We start from the raw sequence: 25984 nt of genomic DNA, 5'->3' as shown, positions 1-25984 counted from the left end.
TGACACTTTCTCTCCATTTGTTACACTCAAACCAGTTTTGATGACAATTTCATCATCATCCGTGGGCTTTTATCCTATACCCCTTTCTTTCCTCTACATATTACAACATTACTGCATGGTATATTTCTTCATACAATATGTCATGTCAGTACCAGTTTACCTGGTGACTGCCTACATTATGTATGAAAATAAGTTAATCATACTGCTGCAATTCTATCTTGGCATTACTGTTGAAAATATGTAACAAAGTACATCATTGAATGAATGTGATTGTCAGTGATACGGTGAGTACTAGTTAAGTTTATAGTGCAACAACTGGAAGATGTGATCACTAGACCAGCAATGGTGCAGTTGCACAATTACAGTGGACTGGTTAGCTATGTTTTCACATGTAGTGACGAAATTTCCAAACTAGTCAATTAGTAAATCAGAGGCAAAAATGAAACATGAATGAATGTTGTTATGTGTGAGGGAAACAGAGGAAAAGAATAAAAGCCCACTGATAATTGCAAATTGTCACAGAAACTACTTTAGTTACAACAAACAAACATTCACATCAAGTTGGACACACAGATCCCATAGTACGACACTTAATGTCTCCATGAGGAGTTGGTTGGTGTGTTTTCTCTGACGTTTGTGAAGAAATTTTCAATTTTATTTATGTGGTCTGCAGGTGGAATCACTGCAGAGAAACTGTGCTGAAGTGACATGCAACACCAATTGTCTAGGGGATAGATTGTTTTCACTTTTTATTACAATGTTTCACCAAGATCACAATTTTGATTTCTTTAACTTCTTTTAGCCATTGTCATCAACAAATTCTATCAAAACATGAAATGAAAACAGAATATTTTGACACAAGCTATTAGGACAATCATCTTTACACGTGTTTCTTTGGATATTTTGTATTCAGTCAGATGTATACACCACACACAAGTGCTGTGTAACAGGTAGTAGATGCATATTTTAAAAAGTAAGTATCTGCCACTCCTAATAGGTGTTCGTGGTAAATTCACACGATTGTCCTTAGAACATGATTGAAACTAGTGTGCATTTATTGTAATAGCATTAAAGCATATAATAACTATGTCATATGTTAAAGTAATCTGCTGCACTTAGACTATATGTATGCAGTAGTGAGTTTCTGTGACAAAAACATTTGACACAGTGTGTAGAAAGTGGATCAAGTTAAAAATCAAACCATTAATGTTCACTATATAAAAATACTAATGAAAAAGGAAAGTGAAAAACCATACATAAAATCATTAAACATCAGTAAGCAAATTCCCTGTTGGCAAATGCTCTCCCTGGAGGCTACCCATGTCGTGCTATTGTCTTTAAATCTATTTAGTTGTGATGTTGCCAGATCTGCACCACACATTTGTGGCATTGGCCACAGTTTCAGTACTAGGCCCCAGAGTCTGGCAGCAGGTCCTTGTCATCCACTTACACAAGTATGCTTCTGAATACATCAAAACTAGTAAACCTGTGATTCTTTAAAGTTGCTAACTCCCATGTATAAGCAAGCTATCCTTTTTATAATATTGTGTTTAACTGCTCACTCATGGCTGCTTACTTAATGCTACGAGGTTTCCTGCTCACCTGTAGCTGTTGCATCTGTAGTGATGAGCAGTCGCACTAGAAATATATCAAAAAGGTCACTGAGGTCTTCACAGTTCATAATTACTCTTCCAGCCTTATACAGAAATGGATCTGTGGTGCCTTGTCTCTCCAGTAACCCACAACCTCACGAAGTCCCACCATCCGGCCACAGGTAGGTTAGCTAGGCGCAGTCAGGAGCTTAGACAGAGTATGGGTCTGGGAGCTTGGGGAGGGGAGGGGGGGGGGGGGAGGACGCAGAAAAGGAGAGAAGTAAAAACATTGTGGGTGTGTTTGTGGACTAGGCGGCTGTGTAGTGCTGGAGTGGGAATAGGGAAGGGGGTAAGTAGCTGAAGGACAATGACTAATGAAGGTTGAGCCCAGGGAATGTAGGATATATTGCAGGGTAAGTTCAAACCTGTGCAGTTCAGAAAAGCCAGTGTTGGGAAGGAAGGATCTGGATAGCACACACTGTGAAGCAATCATTGAAATGAAGAACATTGTGTTCGGCAGCATGCTCAGCAACTGGCTGACCATTCGTGCAGATAGACAGCTTGTTGGTTGTCATGCCCACATAGAGTGCTGCACAATGGTTGCAGCTTAGCTCGTAGATCACATGACTGGTTTCACAGATAGCCCAGCCTTTGAGGCGATAGGTGGTGCATGTGACCGGAATGGAGTAGGTGGCGGCGGTTGGATGTATGGAACAGGTCTTGTATCTAGATCTATTACAGGGATACGAACGATGAGGCAAGCAGTTGGAAGCAGGGGTTGTGTAGGGATGGATTGAGGATATTGCGTGGATTCGGTGGGCAGTGGAATACCACTGTGGGAAGGTTAGTGGGTAGGACATCCCTCATTTCAGGGCATGAGAAGAGTTAGTTGAAACCCTGGCGGAGAATGTGATTCAGTTGCCCCTGTCCTGGGTAGCACTGAGTCATGAGGAGAACACTCCTCTGTGGCTGGACGATGGGACTTTGTGAAGTTGTGTGTTACTGGAGAGACAAGTTGTCAGAGATCTGTTTCTTCATAAGGTTGGGAGAGTAATTATGAACTCTGAAGGCATCAGTGACATTTTTGATATATTTCTAGTGGGACAGCTCATCACTACAGATGCAACAGCTACAGGTGGCTGGGGTGTATGGGAGGGACTGCTTGGTATGGAATGGGTGGCAGCAGTCAAAGGCTAGGTATTGCTGATGGTTGGCAGGTTTGATGTGGATGGAAGTACTCATGTAACAATCTTTAAGGTGGAGGTCAACATTGAGGAAGGTGACTTAGTGGGATGAGGAGGACCAGCTGAATCGAAGGGGGAAGGTGTTGTGGTTCTGGAAGAATGTGGCCAGGGTGTCCTCACCCTTGATCCGTATCACGAAGATGTCATCTATGGATCTGAACCAGGTGATGGGTTTAGGATACTGAGTGGCTAGGAAGGATTCCTCTGGATGGCTCATGAATAGTTTGGCAGAGGATGGTGCCATGCGGGTGCCAATTGTCGTGCTCCCTGTAGTATATCGTACTTTTCCATAACCCTTCTGGCTTCAAACTTTGTTAGTCACTGTCTTTCCCCTTCCCTGTTCCCACTGCAACAATGGACAGCCTTCTATTCCACCAGCACACCCACAGTCTTTTTACTTCTCTCCTACCCTCTCTCCACCTCATTCCTGTATGTTTCCACAAGCAGCACTTTGTTCCCCACCCCTACCCTGCCATTCCAACCCCTACCCACCCTAGCCTCCTCCTTACCCCCTCCACCCAGACTGCTTCTCACAGTCTGGCCTCAGCAGCCACAGACAGTGGTCGTGTATGTGCGAGTTGCATCTGCATGAACGTGTCTGTGTATGCTGTTCTAATTCAGGAGGAGGCCCTTTGGCTGAAAGCTTACTTGCTTAGCAATCTATCCTGTGGTAGTCCATCCTGGATTTTCCATTTTTTGACTAATTAAACAGTTAGGTTTATTATTTAAAGCAACTAGCACAGCCTTAAACAAGTGGCCATTATTAACTACCAGCTAATAAGCAAATATTCTTTATCCATAGGCATCTGCAACTGACCAGTAAAAAAAACCGATTACATTTTTACAAGCAAAATAATGCAGAATTAAACAAGTGACTATTATTACCTATCAGCCAGCTTACTTACACAATAACGGGCATGATATTATTGAGAGAATGCCAAAGAACAACTGGCATTAAGAGTCTCTGAATAAACAAATACTATTTAGAAGCCGATGGGTGTAACTGACCAGGGAAAGAAACAATTAAATCCAGTCCTTACCAGAAATATAACACTGTATTAGCCAAGCGATATTCATACATGGAACATCAAACTTCGTTGGCTTGCACGCAATGAAAGGCACCATTTTACATCACATTTTCCAATTGTAAATGCATCCCCACACGGTACAGGATAATTTCAGGAGCTGAGCAAATCACAGATAGCACTTTGACAGAAAGTGCTTATTTGCCACAATCCCATCTTAATGAAAGATATTCCGTACACAGCAGTACCTTTCAATGTTTCGACACTAACTTAAGTGTGGGAAAACAGAGCACACCCTCAGCATCACACCTCCCTCCCCTTCACAGCCCAAAACCAGATTTAAGTCTTAAACACAGAGCAAGCTTATGGTGACCTGGGGGAAAATAAAGCAACTTCTTTGTAAAGTTTGGGAATTCTCACTGTAGTTCAATAGCAAAGGTGTACTCAAAGCCTGATCACAGCTCGGCACCAAACCCAGTACCACAGCCAGGAGCCCTGCGACAACCGACATCCTTGATCTGACGCATATGCTTCCGTTGATAGAGGTCACCTGGCTCTCCTCAGTCTGGCCTCTGCTACGGGTGTGTAGGCAACACTGCTCCCAAAGCTGGCCGTAGCAGTGTGCCCTCGGTTTACTACAGCTGCCTCTCCCTATCCATCAAGTCTCACTTCGAACTTTATACTCCACGGCATGGCTCGTGCCCTCAGACCTCAAGCTGTGTGTCAATATATTTGCCTGTCACAATCAACAGTGGGCAGAATCGATGGGCACATCATATAGTCTGCGTAATTGTGCTCAGTCATATGAAAAAGGTAGTTTTTCCTGGATATCAGTGTTTATGATGCCATATCTCCTGAACCTACTGTCAGCAAAATATGTTGCAAGTAGAGTTAACAGTAAAGAAGTAATAAATTAAAATTTATGCCTGATGCAGCAGTTTTACTGCACAAGTACAAAAAATGTATGAAGGGATAAAGTTTTTGCCATCCGTCATTTTGGAGGTTGTCAGTGAGAGATAGTTTTGTAAAGGTTCGAAAAATTGAGCAGCAGATCCCCACTCTGTCTATGACAGTAACCTATTACAATAAAGTTCCCACTCTTTCTGCCTCATGTGTCCAATCATAACGTAATGTCATGCTGTGCTAGCACTCATGACAAGATACAGCAATTCTGCACAGCAGAAACACACTAGTAGATGTAGGAGGAGACCTCTGTAACTGTGGCTGAAACATTTGCTTCACCAGTAATAGTTTTTTTATAACATGGCACGCTACCATACCTAGAAAATTGTTTAAAGTTCTTTTGCAAGTGACTTAAGTGCTCTCATTTTCAAATACTGGTTGAATATAATGTGGGTATTTGCATGCAGTGCTGTGCCTCAAGACATATGTTAAACTTTTGATAGGAGATTATACCTCTTAATGAGTAGATTATGACAGGGTTTTACATTTTTAAATTCTGTCAATAATTCTGAGAGATATTGAAAATCAAATTTTTGTTGGCCCTGGAAGCCATTTGATAGGTAGCTTACAATTGGGACTGTGAATGATGTACTGGCCCCTCTGTGAGAGATGGAAGTCAGCTGACTTTGTGCTGCCCCAGAATGTTTACACTCAATGCCAACATTATCTAAGCAACAGTATTTTGTGCCTTAACAATAAGCAGCTCTTGTAAATATAGTGATGATCTGTTTAAGGTGTTATGTGTGGTGAATGTTAGGCTTATTTACAAAAAAATTGAAGAATATGTATCTGGTCCTACTGGTGACTCACTGTAAACTTTTATGTCATTTCTGTAATGCATTAGTCCATTACATGTTTGTTTCTTTTATACACTATAAGCTGGCTGCTCTGGAGAAAGAAGGCAGGGCTTGTCACTGCAGGCAATGTGCTACAAGTCTTACTGCAAGCATCTGCCCCCAGAATCTTCCACTCAAGGGCTGAGTAAAAGTGCCAATCAGTATCATGAACAGGGTCATTTAGTAATATATATAACTGTTATGATTAAATTAGTTTTGTCTGTAAGTGGTTGTTGTATATTTCCATGGATGTGGATTTAGATTTCCTTGGTATCTTCGGTAAGATGTCAAAGTTGTTTTGGATGTCACCTGCTGCATACTTTTCAGCCTCAAAGTGCAGAAGTGAAAACAGAAAGTGCTCTTGTTGTTTCTGTAAGTATATTCCTTAAAGCAAAGAGCAGTATTTCTTCTCGTCTGGCTAACATAGCGCTTGTCACAGTCTCTACAGCTAAATCCATAAGCACCACAGATTCTAAAAACACATTTCTATTACTTCTGACACTGTAGTGTAATGTTGAACCAGTAGTACCCCTAATTTGAAAGTCTTCACCTAAGATTTTTTAAAACACTGTGTGATGTTGTCATATGACATAGCAACATTTCATACAGCTTTGACTAACACTGTTTACTTTTTTTTCCCCATATAGTTTTATTATATATTTTTATGTTGTATTTTTCTTTGTGGCCATTAGCTTTTGGCTCTTTTACAACAGTAATTAGCTCCCTCCCAATTTTGTCTTCATCGATCGTTAATTTCGGCATTCTGTTGAACATTCCTCTGAAGTATGCCGATTTTTATCTGTTAGGATGGCAAGACCCCTTTAATTATTGAATCCATACCTGTTGGCTTCCTAAAAATCCAAAATTTATGTTTTCTGCCTTTATTAGAATTTGAGGAAGTAGAAGGCATAAACTTTCTGGATCACTTGTTAATAAAAAAAAAGATGGGATACTTAATTTCAGGTTAGGAAGCTAACAAATGTGATGCAATAATTAACAGGAGAGCTTGCTATCCTAAAAGATATAAATTGGCGTACTTCAGAGCAATGGTGAAAATAATGCTGAAACTATCTTTGTAAGTAGACATTGATCGGAAGGAGCCAATTACTGTTAAAATAGTGGCAAAAGCTAATGGCTACAAAGAAGATGTCAGCAAAATGTATATTAAAATTAAACTAAATGGGGAAAAGAAACTAAAACAGTGTTACTCAAAGCAGTAAGATGTATATTGCTATGTCATAACAACATGGCATAATCTTACAAGATTGCACAGTATTTTTAACAAATGAACATAGGTTTTCAAATTTGCTTGTGGAGTGAATTGGTGTACATGCAGAGACACTGACAAGTAAAATGTTGTTAAGATAGGAAGGATTTCTGGAGTTTGGTTTAAGGAACAGACATCCAAGAAGAACCAGAGTGAGGCTGAAAAGCATGTAGTGGGTGACTTCCAAAAAAAGCTAGAGATCTTACATAAGGTGACAAAGAATAGTTGTTGGGTTTACTGGAGGAGATGGAAATATACAGCCACATGTATTGCTTGTTGATGTATTCAGAAACATTCTAGTGTAAGTGGACAGCAGTGCGGCTCTAGCAGTATCACAAGTAAACAACTTTGAAGACAACTGCAAGACATTGGACAGGCTCCAGGGAGAGCATTTGCCAACAGCTAATTTGCACACTGATCTTCAATAGTTCTGTATCACTTTTAACTTCTCTTTTTCCTTATTAATTTATATGGTGCAATTTGATGTTTTTATGTATAACTTCATCCACTTGCTGCACACATGGTTGAAAGTTTTCTTGCCAGAAATGCACTACTATGCACATGTTTTATTTCCATTTTAAGTTTTAACAGAATCTTTTCATGGCAATAGACAAACCTAGTTATTAAAGAAATTAAAATTGTGATCTTGACAGAATATTGTCATGAAAAATGCAGAAAAATGAACAGACTCCTGGTCAAACATGGTCTTCAATTGATAAATTGTTTTCGTGCTCATCATGAACTAAATGCTGTTTCAAGTGTAATTTTGTCTGTCAGATCTACAGAGCAGTTTCAAATTTGTCTGTTGTGAAATTGTCCAAGTGCTTTTATTCGAGGTGACAGCAAAACGCAAACAATAATCGGTAAGTTGGGAAGGCTGCAGCACGACAGTTTTGTGAGGACAGGTCATTGCTATTCAGTCCTACAGCATTTTTATCGAGCTGTTACTGTAAATACTGATTATTCTCCACGTTTTGCTGCCACCATCAATAGTTATTGTTGAAATGAATATTGAACCAAACTAAGTTGAGGCCACTGTATTGATGTGAGTAATGAAAAGTAACATGTTTTCTTTAGCCAATGTGTGCTACATAGAACACACCATGAGTAGCATTTGTTATGACTGCCTTGCCTACATATCACAAAAATTAAATAGAAAATTTTCATACATACAACATTTATCATGTTCCGTAGATCTAGTCAAGGGGAAGAACATGCAGGGATGTGGAAAAAGTCAAGTTATTTTTCCAGCTTAATTAAATAGCTGCTGGTAGCTTGATTTTTACATGAAAACACTGATATTTTTCAGAGAAAATTTATAACTGCAGGACTTCTACTCAATACACTATTACTTCAGCTGATGAAATCAGTGGCATTTGGGCTTTGAAATAAATCCAAAGACAGGTGAAAATTTGTGGTGGACTGGGACTGGGACTGTAATCTAGATTTTCTGCTTAATCTGAGCAGTTGCCTTGACATCGCTTATCCTCGCATGCTTCCCATCCGCTCCAAATTCCCATGCTATCATACGCAAGTAGCAAGTTTGACCATTCTTCTCCTACTGGCAGCTCTCACCAATTCTCACAGGAGTTGAGACGTAACATTAATCTGCACTGAAATTATTGCAAAAGCCATTGTGCTCATAAACATGAAGATACACACACCTATACAGTACATCACCACCATTACTCAATACATATATCGTCTGACTCGTCAACCTTGTGATGATTGCAAGTCCAAGCATCAAGTGGCATACTATTATTATAGGCCTCACTAATCTATATGTTATTACAGCATGGTTATTAAAACTTTCAAGGCCACCAATACTCTCTCAATACCTCCACAGTGAACAATAGCCTTGGTAGGCCATCCAGTACCAAGGCTAAATTTATCATCCTTTATAAGAGAAAAATTCAAACTACCACCTGCAAAAACGTAAGGATCTGAAAAAAACTTGGGGAGCAATGCCTTTTACCTTCACTTTGTTTTTCTTCTTGATACCAGTAATGAATTCAGTATTGTCAGTGGCCTTTAGTCATGGCACTGAATGGCTTACCACAGCTATTGTTCACTGTGGAGATACTGAGAGTATTGTTGGCCTCGAGAGTCTTAATTACCATGATGTCATAACTTACTGTACTTCTAATGTTGGTGAAGTTTTTAATAAGGATATTTGTGTGTCTTATTTCTATTGTACAATGCCTTTTGTGTTGAGGACTTGTGGACTTTAGAAGGTGGATCAATGAAGCTATTTATGTATAGTGTAGATTTGGTGTTTACGAAACTGCAAAATTTGTTGGTGATATGACTTTTTATTATCACAGATAAAGGACCCTTACACCCTCCCACCAGAAGGGAAAAAAGAATCTATACGTTGATCCTGCCAAAAGCTAAGAAGCGATTCTTGGTGTTGTAACTCTCAGGGGCACCCTGGGATGCTCTCTGTGTAAGGCACCCCTGTGAATCTCTGAGAGTTGCGGCAATGGTTTGCGCATGCACAACACTGGGCCATATAGTAGTGTAGTTTGTATACTTGCGGTTTATGCTCATGACATGTGTGTGTATCTTCATGTCTGCATGCGTGATACCTCATACAGTTATTTCAGTGCGGATGCACGTTACATCCAAACTGATGTAGGAATCAGGTGAGTCGCCAGCAGGAAGAGAATGGACAGGGAGGCTACTTGTGTACGACAGGATGGGAATGTGGGTTGTATGAGAAGCATGCCAGGATAGCAGAGGCAGTCAAGGCAACTGCCTATGTTAAACAGGAAATCTGGGTCTGAGTCCAGGTCGAGCACAAACTTTCTTGTCTTTGGATTTTATTTCAGAAGCCCAAATGCGGCTGATGTCGTTGGTTTCTCTCAATTCACACAATTAACAGCTGCTGTTTCACATAGTGGTGCCTGTTGTGTTGGCCATATACAACAGATCAGACACCATGCATATATTTTTGTGTATCTTCAACATTATTACTTGTCTTGCAGCTTTACAATGAACATCGCTACTTTCCATGTAGTTAATGAGAACTTATGCTATTGAGTGTAGATAACCAGACATATAATTATATGACGAGTTTCTAATAGACGAGACTTTAAATTTTTTATTTTGTTTTGGATGGGTGCATATGGAAGAGTTCAGTAGTAGAAAACATTACTCCACTTTGAATCCTAAATATGGAGATAAGACTATATGAAAATTACTTTTGTGTCTTGGCTTGCATTTGTACAAATTACTGTTGAAGTGTGACTAGTTTTAATTATCACCAATCAAAACTGTGAAGAAGTAAATGTACTGGGAACTGAGCATAAGAATTGTAAGGCCCTTAGGGAGGTGTCTGCAAGATGTGTGGTTATCTGCTTCACACAATCTTCGTACTGCTCACTTCTGCTGAATAAATACCTTATTTACTTTCAATGTGCTGTCGTAGAAGGTAGTTACATAATAGAGCAAGTTAAAAAATATGCAGAATAAGCCAGCACTCTCCTTTTTAGAGATTAGTTTGTAAATGTGATACATGCCAACTAACATTTTATTTTAATTAAGTGGAAAATATCTTGGTACATCAGAAAAAGTTTGAATCTTACAATAGCACAGATAAAATCCAACTATGAGCAAAGTACAGCAGAATGTTTTGAGGAGGTAACATAATATTTCAGTAACATGAAAGCAACTTCAGAGCATTATGCCTTTGCTTTGTTCATTTATTTGGCCACTTGGCCAGTCTTTTAGGATTCTTGTGGGTTTTATGTGATAAAAAAATACCAAGAATATCATCATCAAAATACTTTATTGGTTTGAAATACACTCCTGGAAATGGAAAAAAGAACACATTGACACCGGTGTGTCAGACCCACCATACTTGCTCCGGACACTGCGAGAGGGCTGTACAAGGAATGATCACACGCACGGCACAGCGGACACACCAGGAACCGCGGTGTTGGCCGTCGAATGGCGCTAGCTGCACAGCATTTGTGCACCGCCGCCGTCAGTGTCAGCCAGTTTGCCGTGGCATACGGAGCTCCATCGCAGTCTTTAACACTGGTAGCATGCCGCGACAGCGTGGACGTGAACCGTATGTGCAGTTGACGGACTTTGAGCGAGGGCGTATAGTGGGCATGCAGGAGGCCGGGTGGACGTACCACCGAATTGCTCAACACGTGGGGCGTGAGGTCTGCACAGTACATCGATGTTGTCGCCAGTGGTCGGTGGAAGGTGCACGTGCCCGTCGACCTGGCACCGGACCGCAGCGACGCGCGGATGCACGCCAAGACCGTAGGATCCTACGCAGTGCCGTAGGGGACCGCACCGCCACTTCCCAGCAAATTAGGGACACTGTTGCTCCTGGGGTATCGGCGAGGACCATTCGCAACCGTCTTCATGAAGCTGGGCTACGGTCCTGCACACCGTTAGGCCGTCTTCCGCTCACGCCCCAACATCGTGCAGCCCGCCTCCAGTGGTGTCGCGACAGGCGTGAATGGAGGGACGAATGGAGACGTGTCGTCTTCAGCGATGAGAGTCGCTTCTGCCTTGGTGCCAATGATGGTCGTATGCGTGTTTGGCGCCGTGCAGGTGAGCGCCACAATCAGGACTGCATACGACCGAGGCACACAGGGCCAACACCCGGCATCATGGTGTGGGGAGTGATCTCCTACACTGGCCGTACACCACTGGTGATCGTCGAGGGGACACTGAATAGTGCACGGTACATCCAAACCGTCATCGAACCCATCGTTCTACCATTCCTAGACCGGCAAGGGAACTTGCTGTTCCAACAGGACAATTCACGTCCGCATGTATCCCGTGCCACCCAACGTGCTCTAGAAGGTGTAAGTCAACTACCCTGGCCAGCAAGATCTCCGGATCTGTCCCCCATTGAGCATGTTTGGGACTGGATGAAGCGTCGTCTCACGCGGTCTGCACGTCCAGCATGAACGCTGGTCCAACTGAGGCGCCAGGTGGAAATGGCATGGCAAGCCATTCCACAGGACTACATCCAGCATCTCTACGATCGTCTCCATGGGATAATAGCAGCCTGCATTGCTGCGAAAGGTGGATATACACTGTACTAGTGCCGACATTGTGCATGCTCTGTTGCCTGTGTCTATGTGCCTGTGGTTCTGTCAGTGTGATCAAGTGATGTATCTGATCCCAGGAATGTGTCAATAAAGTTTCCCCTTCCTGGGACAATGAATTCACGGTGTTCTTATTTCAATTTCCAGGAGTGTACTTATATCACCACATTTAGAGTAATTATTTGTTATAAGACATTTGTGTTACTTCTCTGTCAATCTGAAAAATATTCGTGAAATTCAATATTTCAATTAGGCTTCAGTTCCTACTCTGACTATCTTCTAACTCCTCTGTGGGCATAAAATGGTGTTGTGCGAGGTTCATTAAAAATATAGGCTCTTGTGCTGTTAATTTGATTTTATACTTCAGTTACTGACCCAGCTCTCTTGAATATGTTTATTGGTCATGTGCAACTTTTAGAAGGAGGCATAAATCTTTAGCACTCCTTTGCATCCTTGCCAAAAACCTTCTGCCATTTGATTGTTTGTACTGTATTTTTATTTCAAATGTGAACATTAATGCAGTTATTTTAAGCCATTTGAACATTTGACTGTGAAAAGTAGTAAGAGTGTAAGTGGATAATCAGATATTGCTGCTCCCAATAAAAAATACGTACACTCAGATGTAATTACAAAATTATTATTTCTTTACTCATGCTTTATAATTTTTATTGATCTTTAACAGATCATTAATATTTTATTTCTCTGATATTTGAACAGGAATCCACTAGCTCAGATGGAAGAAGAAAAACGAGAACATGAAGCAAAAATGAAGAAGATGGAAATAGAGATGGAACAAGTGTTTGAAATGAAAGTAAAAGAAAAGAAGCAGAAGCTTAAGGACTCAGAAGCAGAGGTATGTGCCGCTACTACCTTTCTGATACCACACAATCACTGTCTTCATTCTTCCATTTCCCTTACTCTTTTTGGTCTCCAGCAGGATGCCTTTTTATATTGTTGGTTGTTAACAGTTGATACTAATTATGTGATGCACTCATTTCATTCCTGAAGATAAATGCACAAATGATTGTCAGTATAATGGAAAATGTATTCAATGTAATCGCCCTCTTCAACACTCAGTGACTCTTTGCTGGAATTTCATGCTGTTATTTACTACTATCTAATTCCTTTGTGCCAGGATCACACAGATTACTGTACACTTAGTGAGGAATTCCTTCTTTTGATTGTTGTAGCATCCAGTACAGTTATTTCAGTTAAAGTGCAATTACATACTTGTTCGAGCAGTTGGTAAATTGTGGTGACATTGGGGACATCTTTCTTTAAGTAGTGGAAGATAATTTGATGCATAATTGGATGAAGTGAGATTATTGAAGACTGTCAGTATTGTTAGATTAAGAATCTGAAGCATGAGAAAGTGATGACATGGACAGAAATCAAACCTCACTAACTGGACCTGATAGTTACAGGAGAAGGTGCTTAAAAAGTTGTTCACAACTGGTATGACTGAAGTGATTCTGGAATACACCCAACATTTGAAACTACTAACAGTCCTTCACTTTGGCACATAATCTCAACAATTTCTTTGTACCATTGTGGACTTATTGTATGTAGCTGCTCTTTCCAGTTATGGTGTCACTTGGTGATAGAGGTCTGTTAAGACACACTCTTACTATGTTTGTCCAATACCATTAATCTTTAGACTGGTCAACTGTTAAATTCAATAGCATGTACCTTACTCAATTAATAATTTTGGTTGGGTATTCTTTCAGGAATGGTTCTGATCTGGGCTATGAGGACTAAAGATAAAAAGTCGTGAATAAGATAACTAACTTGTGTTTTTATTATTGAGAAACAACTATCAAAAACTGCACCTTAACAGCAAATAATTGTACTGAGCAGTGTGCTAATTTATTCAAAATGAGGCATTCCACAATAAGTGTATGTGTTCTATGTGATCCTGGTGCAGATGAGTCTCAAATTATAGCAAATATTAAATGGAAATATTAAATTGTAGTAAACCTAAAATGTATGAAGAATCCATCCGTGATTGTGCTCATCCATGACTCCTGAGCAACTGCAACAACAACAACAACAACAACAACAATAATAATAATAACAATAACAACTGGTGCAGGGAGCACCTGACCCAGCCAGCCCACAACCCACTCAACAAGCAAAAGATTTGTCTTGCCTGTTCTCCTCATCAACCAGATGTTGCTTCATAATGTACCACAAGTTTTGAAATTGATAGTGATAGCTAGCCAGATGACCAAATGAATAATAATTATCAAAATTTGATTAAACGAAGGTTTGAGGATTAAGGATCTTCATACAGTTCAAACTCACTTGATTTGTTAATAAGTTATCATTAATTGCTGTTCTTTTGTTTACATATGTTTAACGAGCAGTGAGGCTGGACTGTGGTATTCGTAAGGTCCATGATAACAGTTTTACTTAAAGCTACTCTCATGGTTAATTATGGAGAGGCAGAGTTGCTTGGTTGAGACTATAATCATGCCTGATAGCATGTTGTGGTGGTTGGTAGCAGGTTACTGTGGGAGGAGTCGAAAGGATGTTATGCTTATCCAGGGGTGTGACAATAAAAGTTGTAGTCTTGCCATCACAGCTGATTAATTCTTCTGTTGCACATTGCATCTGATATGTGCGTCGGCACACTGCAACTGCCTTCAGATCTTTAGTGTGCCGACACCTCCCTATGATAAGTAGGATTGTAATGTGACATGGAGGAACAAATACTAACAATGTAGGAAAAGACAGATAGCTACTTACCGTAAAGATAACATGCTAAGTAGCAGACAGGCACAATTAAGATACTTACACATAAGCTTTCAGCCACAGCCATCTTCAGAAAAAGAGGAACTCAAACCATTCATTCACACAAGCTAGCACACCTCACACATGACTGCCAGCTTCGACAGCTCGGGCTACAATACCAGCACTGTGCCGAGTTGCCAGAGTTAGTGGTCATGTGTGTGTGAGGTGTGCTAGCTTGTGGGAATGAATGGTTTGAGTTTCTCTTTTTCTAACGAAGGCTTTGGTCCGAGAGCTTATGCTTAAGCGTCTTTTAATTGTGCCTGTCTGCAACTTAGCGTCTTATCTTTACGGTAAGTAGCAATCTTATCTTTTCCTACATTGTTGATATTTCTACTTGGAGTTTCCACTGTTTGATAGAGGAATGAGCATTAGATATTGGTCTTATTAATTAAGTATCCAACTTAAATCAGTTAATTACACATAATTGTGCAATTCAGAACATCTAGTAGACTCCTTAAATTGCCCCGTACATTGCTAGCATACCATAGAGATTGAGATTGGTAACATGTAGTGTCCTGCATAAGATACCACACCTGCGATCCGGACTCGTGGCTGTACGATGCGCCACAGAAGTCGCAAGGTCTCTACTCTAGGATGCACATGCAGCCTCTCCGTAGTGCACTCTACTGGCCAGCCAATGGCTTATAGAATCAAGTCCAGCCGGCTTCGCTGTCGGTCTCTACATTCAGCCTATATGTGTCAGACTAGTAGAGCAGCCAGTCTGTGGCAATTATTTTCCTTCACCAATATTCGTGAAGTAATAAAGTGTTGTGTTATTTATTACCTGTGTGTCTTGTAGCCAGACTGTAACATCTTTAGTTGATTAAATATAATTTATTGAAGAAATCAGGGACTGCCAGCTTGCAGGTCTTTCTTGCAGAACGATGCCAGATTGAGCAGTTAGGTGGAAGGATACTAAGTTTCCTGACAGCACCCAGTTGCTTCTGCAGTCTCTTGCACTACATTGCAATGTCCTGACAACAAAGGCGAAGCTTACTATTGGTATATGTGATAACCAATGCCAAGTGTTCGAAGAAACATTCAGTGAAAGATTTTGAGCAAAGGCTATAAAGCAGTTATAAGCAGTTGATTAGTGATATGTATGCTGTGTCAGTCACACATATTAAATCAGTTATTCCACTCTTTTGCTCACCAGTAGTTATTTGCTCTTTGTTGTGATGCTGCTGATATGTGTGTTTCTTGCATTACGTTCTCAAGGGCTCATGCAGGCTGCATGTTTCAGTCAAGAATGACTGATAAGTAATGACGTGAACAAAGTCTCCATGTGGACCAACTCATCCCTGCATTCCACCTTGACGCATGTAATACACCTGTAAGCTCACGACAGGCGCACGTTAAGAGAATGTAATGACTGTCTAGTTGTGAAGCATTGCTTCCTCTGTAAATCTACATGTGTGCAGGAAAGGGGGGGGGGGGGGGGAGATGTTTCGTTTTGTTCAGTCACATTTTATTTAAATCTGTTCACCTGTTTCACAATTGCTAGATCCCAATCAGATGTTTAACGTACCTGGTTCTCATATGCTCATTTATCTACTCTATGTGCTTGCTTCTGAGTTTCCAAAATAAATCCTTCTATGTTTATAACTGTGTGTTGTTGCTATGTTTGTTAAGAGGTGGGAGTAGCCTTGTACCCACAGTGCCAGTGACAATTATCACTGATATACGGAACACGTCACAAGTGCCTGCAAATGGGAGATGTAGTTTCAATAGCTGATACAAATGTAATCTGGAAAGTTTTGAAGTTATAAACAAAAGTAGCAGCTTATGATATTAACCCTTTACAGACGTGGTCTCTGCATTCCTTGCTGACCACGGTTTTACAGTCATTGTACAGCTTGCCTAATGCTACTACCTGTGGTGAGAGATGGCATTCTTGCGACTACGAAATACTTATCATCCCATTTTAAGAAAACTATTTGATGAAAAAAGGTTCATTTTAGCTCATACATTGCTGTGAATAAAATGTAGATAAGATATTGAAAATTTATTTAAAATTGAGATCAGAATGAGACCTAATTTCATTCTCAAGATACTGTTTCTTATATTTACAATGTAGGGAAAGATAGATCGCTGCTTACCATAAAGGTAACACAAGAAGTTGCAGACAGGCACAATTAAAAGAGACTTACACATAAGCTTTTTGCCTCAGCCTTCATCAGGAAAAGAGAAACAAACACTATTCATTCACACAAGCAATCTCACCTCGTGCACATGATTTTGGCCTGAGCTGCCGGAGTTGGCGGTCCTGTATTGTGAGACGTTCTATATTGTGTGAATGAATGGTGTGTGTTTCTCTTTTTCCAACGAAGGTTGTGGTCAAAAGCTTATGTGTAAGTGTCTTTTAATTGTGCCTGCCTGCAGCTTAGATTGCTATTTACTGTAAAGTAACATGCTATCATCTCCTACATTGTTGATATTGCTACCTGGGGTTTTTTGTTTTTTATATTTGGCGGAGACTTGTGTACGGCATACCTAATTCTGTCCCTGTGCATTGGGAATCCTGTGGTCATAACAATTGTCACATTTCATAAATGGTTCAGGACATCAAAATGAGGTTTTAAGCAAATGATAGTATGTAAGAAGGCACATATGCTGTGTTATAAATATTCAAAACTTTTTTATTCACTGAGATATGGAAGTAACTTGTGTGCAGCAGTGAGAGGGGTCTGCAGAATGGGATGCATAAACATGTGAATAGTGCTTAAGGCTAGCCCTGAAGCCTCATTTAAACACATTCTCAGACCCAGGGAGCAATGGAGCATGACATGTTAACTCCTCCATAGCAGTCAATGGGTTAACAAGTGCATAACATCTTCATTCCTCATTCATCGCCCCAGGTGAGGTTGATTAACATAACAGTCCAGAGTGAATGAGTAGAGATTTTTCACATGTTGAAGTTTTGAGATTTATCATCACTTAGCTGTGGTGGACTTTTATGCTAGTTCAGCTGCACTATTAAGCAAGCGTAGGCTGTTACCAGTTTGTCACTTGCTGTATACCCAAAAGATTGTCTTCAAAGAAAATTATTTTGTAAAAAATGGATTAAATCTCTCTTTGCTTTTCCACTTTTCAAAGCACAACACAAAAAATAACAACTAGTAAATAATCTGTTTAGACTTGTATAATCAGAAGATACGTTTGTATTGCAACTATAAATGTGTATAAATGTCTGGACCATAGAAGCACAGTGCACATTGCCTTCTGTAAATTATCAGTAATAAAGTAAAAGGAGTGAAATGTTATCTACAATTTATACACCAATCAGTTTGCTGTTCCAAGAGTCACAAGACAGGAAATGGAGGAAGTAATTAAGAAGGGAGCGAGACACGCTTGTCGGCTATCCACCATGTTAGTTAATTTGTCATTGAGTTAGTAGTAAAGTAAGCTAAAGAGATTAACAAGAAATGAAGCATGCAGAGCATAAACTTGGAAAGGGAAGTAAAGTACAAGGAGAAAAAATAAGAACTTCGGAGTTTGCCAGTGATTATATTTCCCTCAGAGAGCAAAGGACTTGGAAGAGATGTTGATATGAATGAATAGTGATGAACAACAATAAAAGTAAAACAAATACTTGGAATTAAGTTAGTGATGCTAGGGCAATTACACTCCTGGAAATTGAAATAAGAACACCGTGAATTCATTGTCCCAGGAAGGTGAAACTTTATTGACACATTCCTGGGGTCAGATACATCACATGATCACACTGACAGAACCACAGGCACATAGACACAGACAACAGAGCATGCACAATGTCGCCACTAGTACAGTGTATATCCACCTTTCGCAGCAATGCAGGCTGCTATTCTCCCATGGAGACGATCGTAGAGATGCTGGATGTAGTCCTGTGGAATGGCTTGCCATGCCATTTCCACCTGGCGCCTCAGTTGGACCAGCGTTCGTGCTGGACGTGCAGACCGCGAGAGACGACGCTTCATCCAGTCCCAAACATGCTCAATGGGGGACAGATCCGGAGATCTTGCTGGCCAGGGTAGTTGACTTACACCTTCTAGAGCACGTTGGGTGGCACGGGATACATGCGGACGTGCATTGTCCTGTTGGGACAGCAAGTTCCCTTGCCGGTCTAGGAATGGTAGAACGATGGGTTCGATGACGGTTTGGATGTACCGTGCACTACTCAGTGTCCCCTCGACGATCACCAGTGGTGTACGGCCAGTGTAGGAGATCGCTCCCCACACCATGATGCCGGGTGTTGGCCCTGTGTGCCTCGGTCGTATGCAGTCCTGATTGTGGCACTCACCTGCACGGCGCCAAACACGCATACGACCATCATTGGCACCAAGGCAGAAGCGACTCTCATCGCTGAAGACGACACGTCTCCATTCGTCCCTCCATTCACGCCTGTCGCGACACCACTGGAGGCGGGCTGCACGATGTTGGGGCGTGAGCGGAAGACGGTGTGCGGGACCGTAGCCCAGCTTCATGGAGACGGTTGCGAATGGTCCTCGCCGATACCCCAGGAGCAACAGTGTCCCTAATTTGCTGGGAAGTGGCGGTGCGGTCCCCTATGGCACTGCGTAGGATCCTACGGTCTTGGCGTGCATCCGTGCGTCGCTGCGGTCTGGTCCCAGGTCGACGGGCACGTGCACCTTCCGCCGACCACTGGCGACAACATCGATGTACTGTGGAGACCTCACGCCCCACGTGTTGAGCAATTCGGCGGTACGTCCACCCGGCCTCCCGCATGCCCACTATACGCCCTCACTCAAAGTCCGTCAACTGCACATACGGTTCACGTCCACGCTGTCGCGGCATGCTACCAGTGTTAAAGACTGCGATGGAGCTCCGTATGCCACGGCAAACTGGCTGACACTGACGGCGGCGGTGCACAAATGCTGCGCAGCTAGCGCCATTCGACGGCCAACACCTCGGTTCCTGGTGTGTCCGCTGTGCCGTGCGTGTGATCATTGCTTGTACAGCCCTCTCGCAGTGTCCGGAGCAAGTATGGTGGGTCTGACACACCGGTGTCAATGTGTTCTTTTTTCCATTTCCAGGAGTGTAGATTAAGAAATGAGACACTGAAAGCAGTCGATGAGTTTTGCCATTTGGACACCATAATAATACCATAAGTGAAAGAATTCTTTACTTGTTTTCCTGTGTCCTCTATCCAGCCAGTGGCACCAGTGGCGTGTGGTTCTCCAAAGTGCTTGCAATTGTGTATCAGAGGGACAAGGCAACCCGTCTGGTACTTACCTAAGTGGATGTGGGAAACCATCTAGAAACCACATCCAGGCTGCCTGACACACTTGCCCTTGTCACTAATCTGAGAGACGAATTCAGTATTGGTCCCGCACACCTCCCCGTGTTCCATAAGCAGGCACTTTAATTTGCTTGTCTGTATGCAAAAAGTTAGAAGGATAGAAAATATAAACTAATAACAATAAGAAAATACTTCCGGAAAGAAAAATAAGTTCACAAAAACTACAAATTTGTGTTAGGAAACATACCTTGGAAGTACTTGTCTGAAGTGAAATGTGAATGAGCTGAATCATATTGGGGGGGGGGGGGGGGGGGGGGGGGGGATCAAATTTCTTGCACAGCTTGACTAAAAGAAGGGATAAGTTGATATGACACATCCTGTAGTGCCAAGGCACAGTTAGTTTAGCAATGGAGAATACTGTGGGGGTAAAAATAGTAAAGAGAAAGCAAGGTTTGATAACAGTAAGAAGGTTCAGTTGGATGTAGAGTGCAACACTAACACAGACAGACAGAGACAGACTTGTACAGGATAGACAAGTGTGGAGAGCTCTATCATATTAGTCTTCAGATTGAACATCACAGCAATCATCCAACAACAACCAAAAAGTCGGAGCTTTTTTAGTGCTGATCCAAAGGCCAAAATAAGGAGAGAAAAAAAAAGAAATAATAAATGTCAAACACATCAAAATACTTATGCACTCAGTGCAGCACCTGAACCACAATGGCTCTTGTGTGTGTGTGTGTGTGTGTGTGTGTGTGTGTGTGTGTGTGTGTGTGTGTGTGTGGGGTTGCAATCGAAGTGTTAATAGAATAATGTGAGATGGCATTGTCTAACTAGAGTAATCCTTTTTCTGTGATTTAGATGTCTTTGTCACGTTCAGTTGAGTCAACGTAGCTTACTTGGTAGCTATGAAGCTCACATTTTTGGGTCTCACATAGCTTATATTTTTACAAAGTGAATCTGCTTCATGTTTGATCATTTATGAAATCTTAAAGAAAAAGAGAGCTGAGTTATTTGTAGAAATAGTCTTAGTTTCATTTGTTCAGATCATGCATAGATAGCGTGAAAATTGCCAGTTCATCCATTATACTTACCTGCAGGCATTCCGCATATGTGAATGGCGTAATTTCAGTGTGTAATTGTGGTGTAATTCTTTCTCAGTAGCCACAGTGAATGGAAATACAATCATGTAGTAGTAATTTCTCAGATTTTTAATATTGCAGCTGCTTTTCCATTTTGGCCAACTGGGGACCACATGAGAATTTCAGTTCCTTCTTTTTTGTTCCTCCGATCGTCTTTAATCTCTTAAACATGGTTTTTCTTTTCAGACCTGTCAAAACCAGTTCTCTTGGGATCCATCTTAATTTAATACCTTCCTTCTGAAGATATCTTTTTGCTGCTTCTTTGCTTTTATATTGTTATTCATCCTGTTGAAATGCCCAAAACAGTCATCCTTCTTTCTGTTATAATAGTTTCTGTTGTTTTTTTTTTTTTTCCTGTATTTCATCAGTGGGCATGCCATTTTTCATAACACAAGCAGATGTGCGACGCAATTTGTACACATATAAAGTATAGCTGTCTTTATGTTAGCAAAATTAATATGGATGAGCAAAATCACAGTTTAAATTTAACTAAGCTATGATAAAATAAACGTACATTACATCTAAAAAAAAAAAAAAAAAAAAAAAAAAATAAAAAAAAAAAAAAACGTATATTATATGAGCTAAATCACTGTTTAATAAAACAATAATAAAATAAACTTTTCATTATATAACTCTGTTGCCACACACAATTGTTACCCTACAGTAGAAACCCACTCAAAACATTAAAAAGTGCAGTACATCAGATCCATGCCAACCGCTTATTTGTTCGCTAATTACACTATACATAACTGCGTCTTTGTGAGAGTGTGCTGCTAGCTCAGAATCGGGGTCATTTTCTTGCACAGATCATAAATTTTTTTCTCACCTAGCCCACTGTTTATTTTATATTACTGCTGCTCACCTGGACATATGACAACACAACTCATTAAGGTGTTAGCTGAAGCAATAATGGAAGAATTGGTATGGGCTCACGATTTTAAAATAACGGTGGAATGGTACAAGACAATGTCATTTGTGATTGGCCCACTTTATACGTAGGCATGCCCAATTGACAGGTTAATTTCCCAGTCTCTGTGCTTCTTACTGAACCTACAATTTTTGTCAAGACTCTTCTCTTCGATATTTACAGTTAATCTAATTTATAAATCAGTACTTGTGTAGGTGCATTCTGATTTCACTACCATGTTGGAATACTTTAGTACTGTAGTTCTTGATGTGGACTTTGTATTATAAATATTTTTTGTTGTTCTATGTCCCTTTCCATTCTATGAATTGTTTCATTTATGGCAGATTTTCCAAGCGCCCCCCCCCCCCCCTTCTTTTTAATTCCCTCTCATAAATGCTTGAGCTATCTTACCTTTGCTATTTGACTACTGTCGATCCGTCTAAATATTTTAGGGCATTGTATATGTTTTTGACAGCAGAGATTTTTAAAGCTGCTCTTCTGACTGACTTTTATTTCTGCATCTGTTGGATTTTCAGATAGCACAGCAAAATAAACTGCAAATGGCAGGCTGTTTACTTAAGTACGTAGTTTCTGTCTTCAGAGTTTAAATGGTGATACGTGACACACTCTTAATTTCATCCACAAACTTTACTTTTGAGACTTTATCTGCAAGTAGCCTTTCTTATGAAGAGTATCTATTAGGGCAACTTTCTATTTTTTTGGAATATTTTATGTTTTCTGTGTTTCTTCAAAAACTATTTGCAGGTCTTTTATAATCATTGTTTATGACCATTACAGAAGTGATTGTAGCTGTTGTGGAATCTTTCGACTGATTTTCTTGTTTTTGAGAGTTTAAATTATTTTTGTGATTTCTGTAGTGTTTGGTAGCATATCTTCCTCTTCCTTCTCACAAAAATCTGAAAATCCTAATTTATGAGTTGGATCTGGGCAGTTTAACAGTTCATCAAACTATTTTGCAAGTATTTCAAAATTTTCAGTGTTTATTTTTGAAAGTCTGACAAAAATCTCTGGAATAATTTTTAAGTATTCTTGCATTTTAACAACTCGTGAATTTTCAGATGAAATTTTGATTTTTCTATGTTATCAAAGATGTTTCTTTTCTTTGTTGTTTTAATTGCACATAATGTTCAGTGTTTCCAGAACTTTCCAGTTATTCCTGATATTTCTTTTACTGCTTTTCCACTTTCTTGATTCCAGTATATTGTATTTTTATTTCCAGCTAACTCGTTGTTGTTGTTGTTGTTGTTGTTGTTGTTGTTGTTGTTCCTTCTGTATTAATATTCTTCAATTTATTCCTTGATAAATCTGTTTGTGAAGAATTTTAAATAATGTAGGATTGAAGGTAATGACTGAATGACTCTGCTATTAGGTATATTCCTAAATTATTATTTGCATTCTTGCAGAACTTGCAATCTCTTTTATTAATTTCTGTTATCTTCTTGGGTTTTTACCCAGTAAAAGTTTCATTTTAATTTTAGACAAATAGTAATTGGAACCACTTCCAACTACTTAGACATTCGTAATTTATTTAGTATTTCTTAAGAAATGACCACATAGTTGCTTCTTGTTATTGATATATGTATTTTTATCATTTTAATAAAAATAATATTACAAGATCAACTTTGTTTCTGTAGCTTCAGCGTCGGCATGAACAAATGAGGAAAACTTATGAACAGCAAGTGAAAGAACTTGAGGAGAAAAGACGAGAATTTGAAAAGGAGAAACAAATGTGGGAGCAGACAAACAATGTGTCTTTGGAGGATCTCAGGAGGAGAAGTCTGGAGGCCAACTCAAAGGAGTAAGTTCAAATAAGTAAATTCAATTTTCTACTTGTTCCAGTTGTCATTAACTTTGAAAAGTACTGTTGTTACATACTAAATGTAACTTTGCTTATCACTGTGCTATTCACAAAGCACTGTATTGTGCAATCATCTCTCTCCAGAAATTTTTTAAAGTGTTTATTAACAATTCTGTTAACAATTCCAGTATTTGTATTACAGGATGTATACGCGGACAAGGAAAAAAAATTCCCAAATTTTTCCCGGATTTCACAGTTAAAAATACACTTTCTCATGGATGAAAACACACTTTCTCCATGTTAGTAAGTGACAGTATATTTTCCCTCAGAACCGTAAAACTTATATTCTTTGAATGGTTATGCTTTAATGCACGGGAGTAGAATTTCCCAGCACTTTAGAAAACGAAACTCGGGGAAGAAATCTCCTTTTGGGGAGATTTTTGATGTGCAGCAACATGTATGCTGCATATTTTCATATTATGAAAGTATAAATTCGAATTCCACCAAACACTGCATGTTACTTTTCGAACCATTGTAATCGAGATTGCGATGGGCTTTTGTAAGCCAGTCATAGCTCATGTCACGTGATCCTGCCAGCCAGTGATAGCGGATATTCAGACCATAGGACACGTGATGCAGTCAGCTAATAACAGCATCCTTGTTAAGTAGTGTGGAAACACAAACAGGAAAAGTTAATGTTTTAAATTAATATACATAGTGTTGCTACAAGAAAAGCAAAGCTTTCACCTATAATATTGGTCTCTAAGGTTAATAAGCTGTAAGAGAAGCTAAGCTTTGACATATAATGTTGATATCCTTAGCACTTGTTACACTTAAAGATATATCACACAAATGTGCCAGTAAAAATTTTAGCAGAGTCCAGTGACATGTCCTCCAAGTTTTCCACAAATAAATTAGCTACCACAGAGGAGAGAGAGCTTCCCATATCACTACATCAATTTGCTCATAATGACGACATGAATGCCTGATCTGGGCTCGAAATACTTCTAAGTGGCTCGTCATCAAACGCTATACGATTTAAGAAATTCATCGTATATTCTCGCACATAGTTCAACTTGCGTAAAAGGAAATTTACTTTGAAAGTAATGCTTTTCAAACCACCATTCGCAATATTTTCCCATGACCTGTTAGAAATAGCTTCGTTTCAGTAGTCGTCAGAGAGCGCCAGATAACAGGCACTACTGTGCTTTGGCAGCTGCTATGATGCAGGAAGCCCTTATCTTTGTACGCGTAAAACATTAAGGGGGAACGTTGATGAACTTGACCAAAAATGTCCATTTTCGATTAATTTTTATTTATTAGTACAACTCGTGGACAATAAGTTCCCAAAGTTTCAATGTTGAAATCGCATCTGAAGTGCCTGAAAATTAATTAAAAGTGTGATGCGGCCTCCCTCTATGCCCACATTTTGAAGCACCACTTCAATACCAGCTCAGTGAACAACGATTCTGTGTATTACTTTCAACCAAACATGTGTAGGATACATGTAGAAGGCTGTGGTACATACTCTTTGGTTTTATAGATCATCTTTGACTCTGTTCCATATCTTATAATCAATAACAAACTAGCTGCATAGTTTTTGATGAGCCAATTCTTTTTTTGACTTGTGATACTGACTGAGATTTACACAATTGTTCGATTCTTTCTTCATTCAGTTATGCCACGATCACAAAGAGTGTATAAAAAACTGGATAAACTGCATTTGAATAAGTTCGTGAATGGAAGACGTGAGAAATGACGACAAACTAAAAATGAAGCTACGTCCAAAGTAAGAACATCTACTGAAAATATGAACTCATCTCCTAGCAGCTCCAAGCGAAAAATTGGTGAGGTGAATGACGCGTACTACAGTAATGAATCTCGGTACACTGGATTTAGATTAATTGACCTTGAATTATTGACTGCAGCAGTGAAATTTTCTTGGCTTTGTAAGATGTGTGGTAGTGATAACATTCAGATTATAGATGATGGCAAGGGAGTAGGCCTGGCAGCCAATCTGCATATTGTGTGCAAAAAATGCGATACTGATAGCTCATTCAAAACTTTTAAATGTAGAAATTG

The 25984-nt window shown here is 40.0% G+C and overlaps 1 protein-coding gene across 1 annotated transcript in view; it reads left to right on the top strand.

Annotated features, from left to right (window-relative positions):
* Window positions 1-25984, top strand: part of LOC124616422 (septin-7) — a 232750-nt gene that overhangs the window by 192428 nt on the left and 14338 nt on the right. The window contains exons 8-9 of the mRNA XM_047144729.1: window positions 12720-12855; window positions 23739-23902. Of these exons, the coding sequence (XP_047000685.1) occupies window positions 12720-12855; window positions 23739-23902 (300 nt within the window). The remainder of the gene's footprint in view (window positions 1-12719; window positions 12856-23738; window positions 23903-25984) is intronic.

This window comes from Schistocerca americana, chromosome 5 (genome assembly GCF_021461395.2).
Source record: "Schistocerca americana isolate TAMUIC-IGC-003095 chromosome 5, iqSchAmer2.1, whole genome shotgun sequence".
NCBI classification, from domain to species: domain Eukaryota; kingdom Metazoa; phylum Arthropoda; class Insecta; order Orthoptera; family Acrididae; genus Schistocerca; species Schistocerca americana.
The sequence above is the reverse complement of the archived record's forward strand: the minus strand, read 5'-3'. Positions and strand labels throughout refer to the sequence as shown.